Below are 14,818 nucleotides of genomic sequence, written 5' to 3'. Positions count from 1 at the left end.
GAAGAAGGCTTCATAGCCAAAGATGAACTGTTGTTTTACAAGGGAGCACTATATGTCCCGGGGGATCACTTGAGGGCGAAGGTTCTCAAGCAACTGCACGACAGCCCTTCGGCAGGGCATCCGGGACAGCAAAAGACCTTGCAGTTGGTCACCAGGGATTTCTGGTGGCCAGCAGTGCAGGAGGACGTCAAAGGTTACGTGCAAGCTTGTGACTTGTGTCAATGGGTCAAAAGTGACAATAGACCCCCTGCAGGACTGTTGCACCCCATGCCCACTCCGGGGAAGCCATGGGAGATGGTGTCTATTGACTTCCTCACAGATCTGCCGGCATCTAAGGGCAAGACGGCAGTGCTGATCATAGTGGACATGCTCACCAAGATGTGCCATTTTGTGGCTTGTCCTAGGGCGGTGTTGGCAGAGGAGACCGCCAGGTTGTTTGTAGACCACGTTTTCAAGCTGCATGGAGTACCATCGAGGGTCGTGAGCGACAGAGGCCGCCAATTCACGTTGCGGTTCTGGCGCAAGCTCATGGAGCTTCTGGGTGTGGAACTTAACTTGTCGACAGCCAGGCACCCACAGACGAATGGACAGGTGGAGAGGGCCAATGCCATTCTGCAGCAGTACCTGCGTTGTTACGTTAGCCAACGACAGACGGACTGGCCAAAGTTCTTAGCCTTAGCGGAATTTGCCTATAATAACTCAGTTAATGTTTCCACAGGGATGACACCCTTTCTTGCGAACTATGGAGGGCATCCGAAGTCGTTCCCGAGGGGAGAGGATCGGGGCCCGAGCGTGCCGGCGGCAGAGAATTTTGCGGAGGAGATGCTCCAGCTGCATGAGCAACTCAAGAGCACGTTGGACAGGGCCAAAGAAGTCTATAAGAGGGCTTCGGATCAGCATCGGAGGGAGGGGGAGGTCATCAGGGTGGGGGACAGGGTGTGGTTGTCATCTAGGGGGCTGCCCACCAGGAGCAGGTGCAGGAAGTTAGAGCACAGACGCTTGGGACCCTTCGAGGTAGTGGGCCAAGTCAATCCGGTAGCCTTCAAGCTGAGGCTGCCGGAGGACATGAGAATTCACTCCGTGTTTCACAGAGCGCTGTTAACTCCGTACAAGGAAGGGCACCCTTATCAAGGGGGTGACGCCTGGGCCATCAGTCGAGGCAGTGGGGGCCGGCAATGAGGTCACTGAGATCCTCGATTCTAGGTGGAAGGAAGGGCAGGTGGAGTACTTGGTGGCATGGGAAGGGGAGGACTCCGAGAACAACACATGGATGCGCCATGATAACATTCAGGAGGAGTACCTCAAGGCGGAATTCCATGCGCTATACCCACAAAAGCCGGCCCCACCAGGGTATGAATGTTGGCAGGGATCTCAGGAGGAGGGGATGGGGGACCAAGGGTCTAGGGGAATGGAGGAGCCAGAGGAACCCCATCGAGTGGTCGGAGGAGGAGGTTGAAGATGTCGTGTCGTTCGCACCATTTACGACAGAACAGTGGAAGACGGTATTTGAGTCGGATGAAAATGAGGATACGGACTTCCTGGGGTTTGTCACTCCACCGCACACGGAACGGTGGCAGCACGGGAAGGGGGAGGAGGAGAATGTTAGCACGTTCATACACCATCCGCTTGAGTCAAGCGACTCCGGGGAGGAAGGGGGCCTTGAGGAGGGAGTGGATGTCACGGAGCCAAGCATGGCTCGGGAAGGGAGCGTGGGAGAAGGAACAGGGAGAGAAAGCTGGAAAGCAGACAGTCAGGGGGAGGAGGCTGGATATAGAGAACCGGCACAATTAATCTCAACAGATACGTCCTCATCAGACAGCCCTCACTTGCAGACATCACCGGAAGAAAGAGGAAATACTTACGTCAGTAATAGACAGGGGGAGGGGAGCCAGAGGGGGAAAAAGAGATTTACACGTCATTTCCGAGCTACCCGGAAATTCTTATGCGGGAAAGGGTGCGAAGAAGAGAACAGTTAGGATATTTGCCGCAGAGGGAGTAGCCATGATTTATTGCACTGTAATTACCAAAGACTAAATAAATGCTTTTGAAGCTTGAAACTGGAGCCGGCTTTTACTCGCAGCAACGGCCAAAAGGCAAGGGTTGCCGTGACACAACAGAATAAAAGATGCCAGGAGGAAGCTGCAGCCCAATATAAGAAACGAGGTGGTCAGGGAACACCTAGTTAATTTAAATTAATTCAAATCTCCAGAGCCTGGTGAGCTACATCCAAGAGTACTAAAGAAGCTTGCAGATGTAAACTCTGAGCCTGTTTATATTATTTGAAAATTATTGAAGAGCAGTTGAGGTCCCTGAAGACTGGAGGTGGGCAAATGTTGTTTCAATCTTCAAAAAGGGTAAAGTAGAAGACCCAGGTAACTATTGACTAGTCGGCTTGACGTCAATACCAGGAACATCCTAAAACAGATAAACATTCTGTGAGCACTTAGAAACTGATGCTTTTATTACTAAGACACAGGATGGGTTTATCAAAAACAAGTAATGCCAGACATTTTTTTAATTATTATTTTTATAGAGTCACAAGCTTGGTGAGTAACAGGAATGCTGTGGATGTAGTGTGTCTTGATTTCAGTAAGGCTTTTGACACGTTCCCCATGATATTCTTGTGAAAAAGCCGGCAAAATGTGGTCTGGGTGAGGTAATGGTTGGGTGGACTTGTAGCTGATAGATCAACCAAACCCTAATGGTTCCTCAACATCCTGGAAAAAAGTCACAAATGGGGTACCAAATGGTTCTGTCCTGGGCCGTTGTAGTTCAACATCTTAACTAATAACTTGGATAAAGGAATTGAGGGGATGTTCATCCAATCTGCAGATGACATCAAACTGGGATGGGTAGCCAATGTCACTGAGGACATAATTGAGACAAGATGACCTTACCAGATTGGAGACCTGGGCCAAAACTAACAAAATGAATTTCAGCAGGGACAAATGTAAGGTTCTACACTTAGACAGCAAGAACCAGCTACACAGATATAAGATGGGGACACCTGGATTGCCAGTAGTACATGTGAAAAGGATCTAGTAGGCCACAAGCTTAAGATGAGTCAACAGTGTGATGCAGCAACAATTTTTTATGATATTCTAAGTTGCATCAACATAAGTATAGTTTCTTGATCAAGGGAAGTAATAGTCCTGCTCTAATCTCCTTTGGTCAGACCCTAGCTGGAGTAACGTGTCCACTTCTGGACATCACAATTTAAGGATATTGTCAAGCTAGAATGTGTGCAGAGGAAGATGAACAAGGGTCTGGAAACAGCCTTATGAGGAAGAGAGACCGATATAGCAGTCTTCCAGTATTTAAAGGGCTGTACGGATGGAGCAAGCTTGTTTTCTCCTGCCCTGGAGGGAGGGACCCAAACCAATGGCTTAAGTTACAAGGACAATTCTGACTAAACACCAGGAAGTACTTTCTGACAGGAAGAGCTGTTTGACTGTGGACTCTCCTTCCTTCCTTGGAGGTTAAGCAGAGGGTTGGATGGCTACCTGCCATGGATGCTTTAGTTGAGATTCCCGATTTGCAGGGGGGAGGACTCGATGCCTCTCAAGGTCCCTTCCAACCCTACCAATTCTATGATGCTATGTGGTCCCATGCTTCTGCGATGTTGCATCAGTCAAAGCAGTTTTAGAGCATCCCATTTTCTGTAAAATCACAAGAACTAGCCAGGAAGCAGCATTGTATCAAGTAGCAAAGGCATTCACACAGAGTTGTATCCAATGAGTCTCCTACTCAAAGTACTGAAAATAAAAAACCTAACACATGCCCATTTATTTCAGTAGATACGTGTAAAACTTAAGTTGGATATAAAATTATTTTGATGAAATACTAGGGGGTTGCCAAGTTGTTTGTGAGGCTATGTAACTCAGTGGCTGAATCAATTCATCACAGGCTGAAAGTACCTTCTTCAGTCTCCCATTAGTTATCTCAGCTGACTGGAAAGCCCTCTAACAGTCCAAACAGGCAATACTAAGGTAGATAGTCAGGCTTGCTATATATGCAGAACCCTATATTCATAAAATGCTTCTCTATGTTGTGTATGGATTTTTTTGTTCAAAAATTAAAAAAATAAACCTTAACACTGAGCACATTGTTATCTACAAACGTGCACAAGCAGCAGCCAGCTCTCCAGCTCCACACTCCTCTTGCTTACGCAGTCCTTGCCCTAGGCTACTTTCTGCACATGCTCCTCTACTCTCTATCCAGGCAAGCAAGAAGCATTAGCAGAGATTCTGCACACATTCTGGCTGTGCAGCTTTTTATAATGCATTTGTAATCTGCCCTCTCAGGCTTCAAAAAGCTGTTGTGAAGAGCCTGTGGCCCTCCAAACTCCCAGAAGGAAAGATGTGTGGTTTGTTGTGGACACTCCTGATGACATTATGTGGTGATTAACGATAGCCAAGACATCAATCTTGATTGTTACACCATTTGAAGAAAGGGAGATCAAGGGATTAAGCTCAAACACTCTGAAGAAAGCTGTTATGGAAAGAAGTTATCAGATGCAGGGAGAATCTTGCAGTGAGGAACCACCATCCAACAGCATGTCTTAATTAGTTGATTAAGAAATATTATAAACTGTTAAGAATGTGGGAGGCAGATGATGATGGAGACAACCTCCACAGGTGCCTGGAGGAGTGAAACAAACAACTGAGTTATGCTGCTGGAGTAGAATGAAACCATTGACAGACACATTAAGAAACATATTGAGCTGGCAGAGAAAGGATCCTATGTGCAAGTTGCAGTGAACTCAGCGGAAAAAGCTACCAAGCCTCTGGCAATTCTTCTGGAAGAAGAATGGAAGTAGAAATGGAAGGAACTTTTTTTTTCTAAATCAAGCTGGGAAATGGGATTGGAAGATATTGAACTGGGCACAAAATAATGAACATACTGTACAATAAATAAAATATGGATTATTCTAACAATGGGTGTTGGAATTTCTTTGGAGATAAATTCATCATACAGTACCAGAGGAAATACTTTCTTGACATTTAGCAACATCAATCAAAAAACCCTTTGGACTTAAAAAAAAAATTGTATTTTTTTTGTGGGAAGGAAAACGAATGAACTTGAGATGTCAGAGGTTGAAGATTGGGAAAACGCTGTCTAGTAGACTGAGGAACAGCTGTATATCATCCTGTAATGAACACTTTTAATATTTTGAATAATCTTTATATATATAATTGACAGATGGAAAATTGGAAGTACTTTCTATTTGCTGTGTTTTCTTTTCCCCTTCTACCTACTTTACTCTTACTTTGTCCTCTACTGTGGGTTAATGAGCGTACACACAGGAAGATAATGGATGGAAGGTTAAAAACAGAGGGGCAGGAACGGAAGATCAGGTGATCTTTCAGAAAGCCTCTTCTGAATCCTGAAGCATCATGCTTTCAAGAGTTAAATGTGCACGAGGGGCTTGTTTTAGGAAAAGGAAAACTGCTACGTTGCTAATCACATAACTTCCTTTTTAAGAGTTTTCCCCCATCAACGTAATATTGATTAGTCCTAATGGTACTAACTCCCATATTGAGAAAGCAAACTAAAGGGGTGGGGTTGCACATGTTTTTATTTCATTTTTTCCAGTGAAGACTATCAGCCCCCTTGTGTACACATTAAGTTTTATTGTAACAAAGCAACTTGTACACTTTTTAACATTCAGAACTGAGCAACTTTCTTTTTCCAGTAGAACAAAATTCTTTTAAAAAACAAAACAAAGAACAAAATTACAATAGAGAATGAAAATCCAAATAAAAGTTCTACAGGTTCTTCTGATTCTCCATCAAGTGGCAGGGCTCAACTGTAATGAATAAAATCTCCTAAGTGTCATATTTTAAACTGCAAGGATGTTTATTGGGATTAAACATGCCAAAGGAGACGTATTGTTTTGTTCAAATGCCCCTTTAACCCACCCCAACATCTGAAACCCACCCTTGCTTACATTGTCTATAACCCCCTCCTTTTTTAAGCTTTTATTAATTAAAAAACAAGAGAAGTAGACAGATACATGTTGGTAAATGCTGTCCATATTCACATAGAGACACAGTGTAATCTCTGAGCCCAATATACAGAGAAAGGAGGAAAAAGCTAGATTCTATGCACTACTACACAGGGGCCTAGCACTCTTCAGATTCCAGCAGAGTGAAGGGAGAAGGCTCTTTCTTCCCCACAGAACACAGTGTGTTGATTTTATTAAAAGTTTTTGTTTTGTTTTGTTCAAAAAGAGGAAGTGGGGAGGGTAACAAAATGAGTAAAGATTTCATTTCCACCAAATGCTGCTTGATATTTTCTGCAAAATTATTTGTGAACCATGGTGAAGGAGAGGAAAAAAAGACCTCAGGAGAACAAGGCGACTGAGCACGAAAGGGATGGGGGGGGGGGAATAGACAGCAACTTGCTCCCAGGGACTGGAGATAAATGGGGAGGAAAGAGGGTGGTTGGAATCTGTCAGTGTTCAGTCATCTTCTCCTTCATCCTCCTGTTGAAAGAAATGCAACATTTAAATACACTGCCAAGTAATCATCACAAGAATCCAGATTTTATACCATCCATCCCCTCCCCACTTTTACTTTTCAGGAGAGGCTCTACCCTGCTCTACTTAGACATCACAAGGCAAAGCTGCTATCCCTGACAATGCTTGCTAAGGGACCTGTCCCAATAAACATAGCTGGACAAGCTTCTGCTCCTGTACTGTTCAAAACACTGATCTTCCACACGAAGGGGAGATCCTTCAAATCTACAGCTACTTAACCCAAGTCACTCAAGACTACGGCATGCAGAGAAGATGCCATGGCAAAGATGACTGGTTCTGCTCTTCCTAAGCCTATTTACAAGCCATTGCTAAATGGCAAGTGTCATTCCAACCTCTCCTTCTTCTCCCTCGTCATCATCTTCATCTTCTTCTCCCTCATCTTCGTCACCTTCCTCATCAATGTCCTCCAAGCCTTCTTCTTCCTCCTCATCATCGTCATCTTCCTCTCCCTCACCTTCTTCATCATCCATATCGGGAACCTTATTTGAAGAACAATAAAACATTAGCATGTTTATCTTAAATTACTCGATCCCCCCCCCCCCGAAGCATGATACAAACTTATTTAGAGACTCTTACCAAGTAGTACTGTAATGGGTTCGGCCAGATGTCATCTTTAATGACCTCGCCTAGTTCATCGGCACCAGCATCAGAATGGTCTGTGAACCAGGTGAAGAAGCTCTCCGGTTCTTCATGCTGCCTCTTTCTGCTGGCCTTGTTTTGTGACTGACTTGAGCGTTTTGTCAGATCCTTACAAAAAAACCATCAGAAACATCAAAACTTCCTTCTGAAAGTATGTTTTTCCATTGAAAAGATATTCAGTTTAATTTAGGAGATTGCTAATCCGTCGACATCTTTATTCAGAAACTGTGAAGCACTGGGCCACTTACTGAACAAGATTATGGCGCAGCAACACCACACTGCTTTTGATATTCCTCACCAAATTCAGAGAAAACATCATTTAGGAGAACAAGATTAAGGGTCCTCAGATGGTACAGATGTACTGTCCATTCTGAAGTATTTCTACTTCCACAGCACTTTAACAGTCAAGTCTCCCTCATAAAGAACCCTGAGTTTGTTAAGGATCTCCCAACTCTCAGCACCCTTAAAGGTTCTTTGCATGGTGTAGATGTGATGCAACACTCTCACATGGCAGAGAATTCCAGATTGTTGAATGAAAGAGCTTTTCATTAGGAATATCCCATGGCCACAACTGTACTTTTTCAGCAGGGACACATCCCCTTGCAGATAAACTAGACACAGCAGGCCACATCCCAGCAACACAAAAATTAGAGTTACAAGTAGGTAGCCGTGTTGGTCTGCCAGTCGAAACAAAATAAAAAAATTCCTTCCAGTAGCACCTTAGAGATATCTGAAGTGTGCATGCACATGAAAGCTCATACCAATAACAAACTTAGTTGGTCTCTAAGGTGCTCCTGGAACAATTTTTTTATTTTGTTACAAAAATTAGAGGTTTCTACAAACACACCACCCTTTCCCTTCAAGCAAGCAAGTGGAATCATCATAGCTCAGGGAAACATCGCAGGCAAGAGGGGTCCACATGTTATCGATACCTGCCATACTAAAGAAGAAGGTGAACAAGGCCATACCAGTTTCTTTAGTGTTATTTCTGGTTCTCTCCATTAAAACATTGGCTGGGTGGGGAGGGGAGAGAGGAAAGATTCCAACAGATTTGCATCTAATATGAATCTTCAGACAATTTTAGGCCACAGAAGTAGAAGACAATAACAACTGAGTTACTAAAATCCTACTTCTAAGCCTCCTCAAGTATCTTTATGGAGTTGCTCAGAGCCAACCTGATTACATTCAGGTTCAGATATTCAGCCATGACACTGAATGGGTGACCTTAGGTCAGTCACTCACAGCCTAACCTTCTTCACAAGGTTGTGAGGACAGAAGGGGGGTACCATGTATGTCACTGTGCTCCCTGGAGGAAGAGCAGGATAAAGATGGAATAAACGAATAAATAAACTAAAACAATTAGTTTTTACTACCATTATATGCTTGTCCCTTTTCCATCTCCCAGCAGTACCATGCTGTTTTGCACATTAACCACCTCCCTTCACACTACACAAAAGGGTTGTGCCCAACCAAGTTGTACTCACAGTAGACCCATGGAACGCACCTAAATTAATCATGTTCTTTCATTTCAATGGGTCTACTTAAAGTATAACTAATACTGGATATAACCCATTGGTTGGCGTCCACGTGTATTATTTGCTTCCAAAGTTCTCACAACAATCTCAGGAGCTCATGAATTTCATTCCCTGAAACACTGGATCACCTAAAATCCATCAGCTGCAACCGTGCTGTTTCACCCATGCAAGGAGGAAAGAGTCTGGAGAAGACGCTGCTAGTGTCTGGTATGAACTATCCCACAAAACCAACAGGGATTCAAAGAAATCTGCAGCTGCGTACCTTTCCAGATTTCCATTTGATTTCACTTGATTTTGATGATGGGTCCCCACTCTCATTCAGATGAAACTCTTTGGAGAGCATCTTGTTTTCAAAATATGGATTCTCATCAAAATACTGCAGTCAAGAGAACATAAGAATGTCAATACCACTACATGGCATAGATATTTCAAAGCACGGCCTCAGGGAGCACCAGGCTGTTCTCCCAGCCATCCACAAACGTGGTAACGAAGGTGCAGCACACCTTTACTTACAAAATCTATTCTGTAACCTGATTTGATGTCTTCAAACTCTGTCACCTCCACCCTGGTCAAATAATGCAGCGCTTCTTCATCTTCTTCTCCCAACAGTGCAGATACTATCAGAGAATTACAAAGTTTCCATCACACGTGTGTTTTACATATTCATCAGCAGAAGCATCACCACCCCACAGAATTTTATTTCCTAACCTGCTCTGAAACATGTATTGCTGCCAGGTTCTCCAACTTCATCCACATACTGTACAGGAAATCAACTAATATAAACTCAGTTCTAATAAATTATTTCTTACTTGTTTTTATAGAATGCTGAGGCCTGAAGCTAAAGTGAAGTGGGCTGCATCTGACAAACAAACCCCTCCCTGCCACAGTCCCCTCCCCACCAAGAACTTCTTCAGAGATTCCACTGATGGAAGCTGTGCTTTCACCTCAACAACAATACTCAATATAGCCAAATAATACAAAAGAAAGCCAATGTTTAGGAATTTGAATAACAGGTTTTTCATTAGAGAAAAAGTACATCTGCATTGTTTTTCATAGGCTGTCATCTTGTTGTTACTATTATATTTAGTTATATCTGCCTTTTTCCCAATCCAGGACTCAAGGTGGCTTACAAAGATAAAACAGAACAAGCTAAAAACATAGAAAAGACAATTAATAAAATCTAAGTAAACACTAATAAAAATAGAAAAGGGTTCATTAACAACACAGTCCAGAACAAAACAAACAAACAAATATTGTTGGATAGGATATTCAGTACTGCAAGTCACTTTGAGAAATTATTACAAATTAATTTACGAAATAAATATTTATAATTTATAGCACTTTAACCTACCTTGTGGGTGGTTGACAAATGTTGTTACCCAAAAGTTTGGGATTTTGGCGATCAATTCTGACCTCTTCTGGAAGAATGGTTGGCGGAGTTTGTTGTACTTCTGTTCTACTTTCAAAATTTCCTCACTGGCTTGTTCGTTCAGTCTATAGCAAAGACAAGATCCAAACAAAGTGTAGGGGAAGTATCAAAGCAGCATGACATTTCACAGCAGATTGGGGGGGGGGGGAATAGAACACTAAACAGCAGGATTAGTTTATTTCTAACAACCTGGAAGTTTAATCTGAAACCAATGGGACCAGGTCTTTGACACAGTTAAATAAGGGTGACATTTTTTGCCTAAATAAGCAACAATCTATCTATCCTTCCAGATCATAGCCCAATACAGAACCTCGTGTTATGTACTGTCCTCCTTACGAATGCTTTCGGTAATGGGCTCCACTAACCCAGGAGTAGATGCCCCTAGTTGCAAGCTTTGCCCCAGGATGTGAGCGAAGTCGCGCGCTGGCGGTACAGCAGCAGCAGGGGGAGGCCCCATTACCGAGAGCATGCCTCGTGTTCAGAATGGTTTCGGCTTAAGAACAGACCTCCAGAATGAATTAAGTTTGTAACTGGAGGTACCACTGTATCTGAATGATTAATTCAGTCCCAATTGTATAACAGTAAACATTCTCAAGTGCAACTGATTCAGTCAAATGCACCCTATTACCATATTGCACAGCAATCTCCCATATATACAGGTGAAACTCGAAAAATTGGAGTATCGTGAAACGGTTCATTTCTTTCAGTAATTCAACTTAAAAGGTGAAAGTAATATATGAGATAGACTTATGACATGCAAAGCGAGATATGTCAAGCCTTTATTTGTTATAATTGTGATGACTATGGCGTACAGCTGATGAGAACCCCAAATTCACAATCTCAACTTTGGGGTTTTCATCAGCTGAACGCCAAAATCATCACAATTATAACAAGCAAAGGCTTGACTTATCTCGCTTTGCGTGTCATGAATCTATGTCATACGTTAAACTCCAGTAGCTAATGAAAGCAATTGCTTACATAAATGGACTTTCCCACAATATTCTAATTTTTTGAGTTTCACCTGTAGATCTCAATTTTAACTCTGGTTCTAAATTCTCTACTTCAGCCTTTCTCAACCTTGGGTCCACAGACGTGGTTGGACTACAACTCCCATCATTCCTAGCCACCACAGCCTGTGATAAAGGATGATAGGAGTTGTAGTCATGTCTCGAGTTGCGTACACTCCATGTTGCGTATGTTCGACTAACGTACCTCCGTGACCTGGAAGTCCTCCCAGGAGTGCGCATGATGCGCGGGTGCGCAGAAGCATTCTGCTCACTTTGCGCATGTGCAGAAGCGCAAAAACTCACAAACTTCCGGGTTTTTTGTCTCTCCCCCGGGGCATTTGTGTTAAGCACGCCCGTGTTACGTAGCACGATCCGGAACAGATCGCGTGTGTAACACGGGGTACCACTGTAGTTCATTAACATCTGGGGACCTAAGGTTGAGAAAGGTCACTAGCTCAGAAAACTCAGTTTGCCCCACATGTGATTGCTGACAGTAGGTATCCACGCAATGAAAAGTGAAACAAATTAACGTTCATTCATTTTTCAACCCCTATGAACCAGGTGCATTGTTTCACACTTAAGAAATACCATGAATAGTCTTTGTAAAATCCACAGAAAGGAGGAGCAATATAATGTGTGCAATTTGCAGGTTGCATCTCTGGCTGCTGGGTGAGTGGGGGGCTTGATTTCCTTCCCCTTCCACACCCATAGCTGGCATCTTATTAAGCAGCACTGACTCACATCACATGAAAATCTCTGTCCAAAATATACAAACTTCTTACTGCTACCAGCCGTTTCCTTTTCAACTTTTGTATTTAATACAGTAGATGAAATCCAAATAAGCACAGCTCATGTTTTCAAGGTTTGAAGTACATTCCAGCTGCCTTATATTATAACTCTTTATAAGCAAATTACTAAATAGCAGACAAAAAGCTTTTATCAGCTATGTTGTTTGGTAAACCTACATTATTATATTACGTAAGCATTGAGATGCTTGTTAATGTATTCTGAATAAACATCTGGGTTACCTGTCTATTTCATTCTGTACTTCATCAATATGTTCAATTGCTTCCTGTTGCTCTTTATCTGGAAAAAAATGTGCCTCAAGTCAGATTCTAATTAGCAACATAATAAACACATGTAATGCTTGTTCTCAATATTGTGAATGGAGTTTTGATGTGTATTGTTCCTTGATCTGCTTTGCTCTTGACTGTGTATTCATTTGCTCATGCTTTCCCCCCCATACACTGAACATGCATTTTAACAAGAAAACATTCCATTTCAGTTCTTAGGCTCCAAACCTATGCACACTTAAATAGTAAGTTGAGAAGATGGTTTAAAAAAATTAATGAATCAGACCAACTTATTCCTAAATATAAATTCACACAGTACTGTGCTGGAATAATTTGATCCAAAATCTGATCCCCATAGGGTCTGTGGGTGAAAAGAACTGATCTCATGTATTCACAAGATTGTTTTTAAGCTATAATTCTAATCTTGCAACTATTCTCACCTAGTGGGACCCATGAGATGGCTACTTTGCTTCTACATCTCTCATCTGGCCCATCATACAGCCAATAGACTTTAAGAAATGTTCATGGCACTTTATATAGATCCACAAGTTGTTGAACTATACAACCCATCAGTTTCATTTAACTGAAAAAGCTATGTAATAAAAGCACACTTAAGAACACATTAATTTCCTGGATTACCATTTTTAAGGCAATAAAAACCCCTGTTGAGCAAGTGAACACGCCACACTATTTTTCTTTTGAAAGAAACAATGCTTATTGTCTAGTGTGCTTTCAGACAGTTGAAAGAGTGGAAAGCAGCCTATTTAAAAACCCAGAAGGCGGGATTGCACGGACCTCTTAGTCTAGCCTGCATTATTTGGAGACAAATGGGCTTTCCAAAACCTGGGATGAGGGAAACCCCCTCCTCCCCTTGGCATAAGGAATCCTGCTATTCCAAGCCCCTTTCCTTGGGAACATGGCACAATGAATTCTGCACGATGTGCTCTATGTGCAGCGTGGCTCGCTGGCGTGCAACTGCAGGCAACGAGAGTACGATCACCTTAAAACTCATCCAAGCAAGAAAATATTTTTTTTTTTAAAAAAAGGCGGCTACAGACGGCGGTAGAATCAACACGTGCGCAGAGTAACGGACGCTGGGCACTCTTTTGAAGGTTGGTCCCTGCCAGACAATTGTGGGTTTCCTTTTTACAAACAGCATCGATTAAAGGGTGGGGAGTGCCCCGTTTCTCTCAAATACAAAAAAAAATGAATTCATTTTTTTATTAAATCTGCCGTTGGGCATCTGTAGGTGCGTATATACAGTATAAATGATTTGGGGGCGGAGATCAAGCCACGGGTTTCGGGGTTTGATCTGAGCCGCCGAAGCCATGGCACAGCTGCACGTGGTGGGAAGTTGCGACCCCCTCAAACTGCAGAAGGGAAGCCGCCGCTTTGTAGTAAAAAAGACACCCACAAAACGCGCCCCTCTCCTCCTCCAAAGTACAAAACCTTCTTCTGAGCTGCTGCAAGGCAAAAGCCATGCGTTGCAGGGAAGGCAATCATGGCGGCAAGCAAAAGCGGGGGGCGGGAAAGAAAGAAAGCACAGTTGGAGCGCGCCCGGGGAGGATATATTCTCTGTGTGCGAGGAAGCGATATAAAAGGGATTGGAAGCGAAGAACGAGGCCTTCTGCTGCTGTTGCCGCCGCCAGAGAGGCGGGAAGAAGAAAGCAGCCAAGGGCGCAAGGAGAGCGAGCGGGCGAGAGCGCGCCGCGCGGGAGACAAAAGGGGCGCTTTAACATGGCCTCCCTCCCTCGCTTGGACGCAGCCGCCGCGGCCTGCACATCCGGCCCACACGAGCGAGCCCCCCCCGACGCTCGAAGGCGCGCTTCCCTTCCCGCCTCCGGTGGCGGCGGCTGCTGCTGCTGCTGGAGAAGATGGCGGCTGCGGAGGGGGTAAAGGAGAAGAACCTCGGCGTGTGCATCTCTTCCCTCCCACCTCCAGGTCCCGCCCGCCATTCTCGCGCGCCACACACGACCCCCTTTCGCCCCCGTCTCCGGCACCCGCACCTGAGATCTCGTCGGCCCCGTCGTGGTTGGAGTTGAGCTCCTTCTTGCTGACTTTGGCCGGCGGCGCCGACATGTTGGGAGCGAGAAGAGGCGGGGAAAGAGAGGGGAGAGAGCGCCAAGCAAGGACTGAGAGAGCAGAGCAGCCGCGCAGCCTCGCCTCAGACCGGGCTTAGCTGGAGCTGCCGCTGCTGCTCCTGCTCCTCCTTCTCCTGGGTCTTCCTATGCGTGGGAGAAGACGGGGTGGCGGCAGAGCCTGGGCTCCCCTCACGCTATCTCCACACAGCGAGAGCCTCCGCCTCCTCCTCCTCTGCCGCCTCCTCCTGGTTCTGGCGAGAGGAAAGCGAGTTGCGCGCAGGCGCACAGATTGGTTTTTATATCCTTTCCCGCGGCCACCACCAGAGGGAAAGTAGAAACGAAATACGCATGAGCACTGGGGACTTTTTCTTCCTCCCGCCCCTTCGCTTATTCGTGTGCGCGTGTGTGAGTGAGCGCGCAAGCGCAGACGCGTCCCTGCGCCTAGAGAACGCGGGTGAGCCAAAGGCACATGCGCGGAAGCTCCAATGTTGCTTTCTCCCAACGGGTGTGAGA

The 14,818-nt window shown here is 44.5% G+C and overlaps 1 protein-coding gene across 3 annotated transcripts; it reads right to left on the bottom strand.

The window, feature by feature from the left end:
- Positions 1 to 5,613: 5,613 nt before the first annotated feature.
- On the bottom strand, positions 5,614 to 14,577 carry SET (SET nuclear proto-oncogene). Of its 3 annotated transcripts, none has more exons than XM_033137239.1 (8): positions 14,231 to 14,577; positions 12,180 to 12,237; positions 10,067 to 10,209; positions 9,229 to 9,332; positions 8,978 to 9,091; positions 7,118 to 7,288; positions 6,874 to 7,020; positions 5,614 to 6,487 (listed from the first exon to the last, which is right to left on the bottom strand). In XM_033137239.1, exons 1-8 carry the CDS (start codon positions 14,301 to 14,303, stop codon positions 6,464 to 6,466), a joined length of 834 nt encoding a protein of 277 aa, XP_032993130.1. In that variant the 5' UTR covers positions 14,304 to 14,577; the 3' UTR covers positions 5,614 to 6,463. The 3 variants fall into 3 exon arrangements, with proteins under 3 accessions (XP_032993130.1, XP_032993132.1, XP_032993131.1); XM_033137241.1 differs by having other exon boundaries at positions 6,930 to 7,020; XM_033137240.1 differs by having other exon boundaries at positions 6,934 to 7,020.
- Positions 14,578 to 14,818: the final 241 nt, after the last annotated feature.

This window comes from Lacerta agilis, chromosome Z (assembly GCF_009819535.1).
Source record: "Lacerta agilis isolate rLacAgi1 chromosome Z, rLacAgi1.pri, whole genome shotgun sequence".
NCBI classification, from domain to species: Eukaryota; Metazoa; Chordata; class Lepidosauria; order Squamata; family Lacertidae; genus Lacerta; species Lacerta agilis.
The sequence above is the reverse complement of the archived record's forward strand: the minus strand, read 5'-3'. Positions and strand labels throughout refer to the sequence as shown.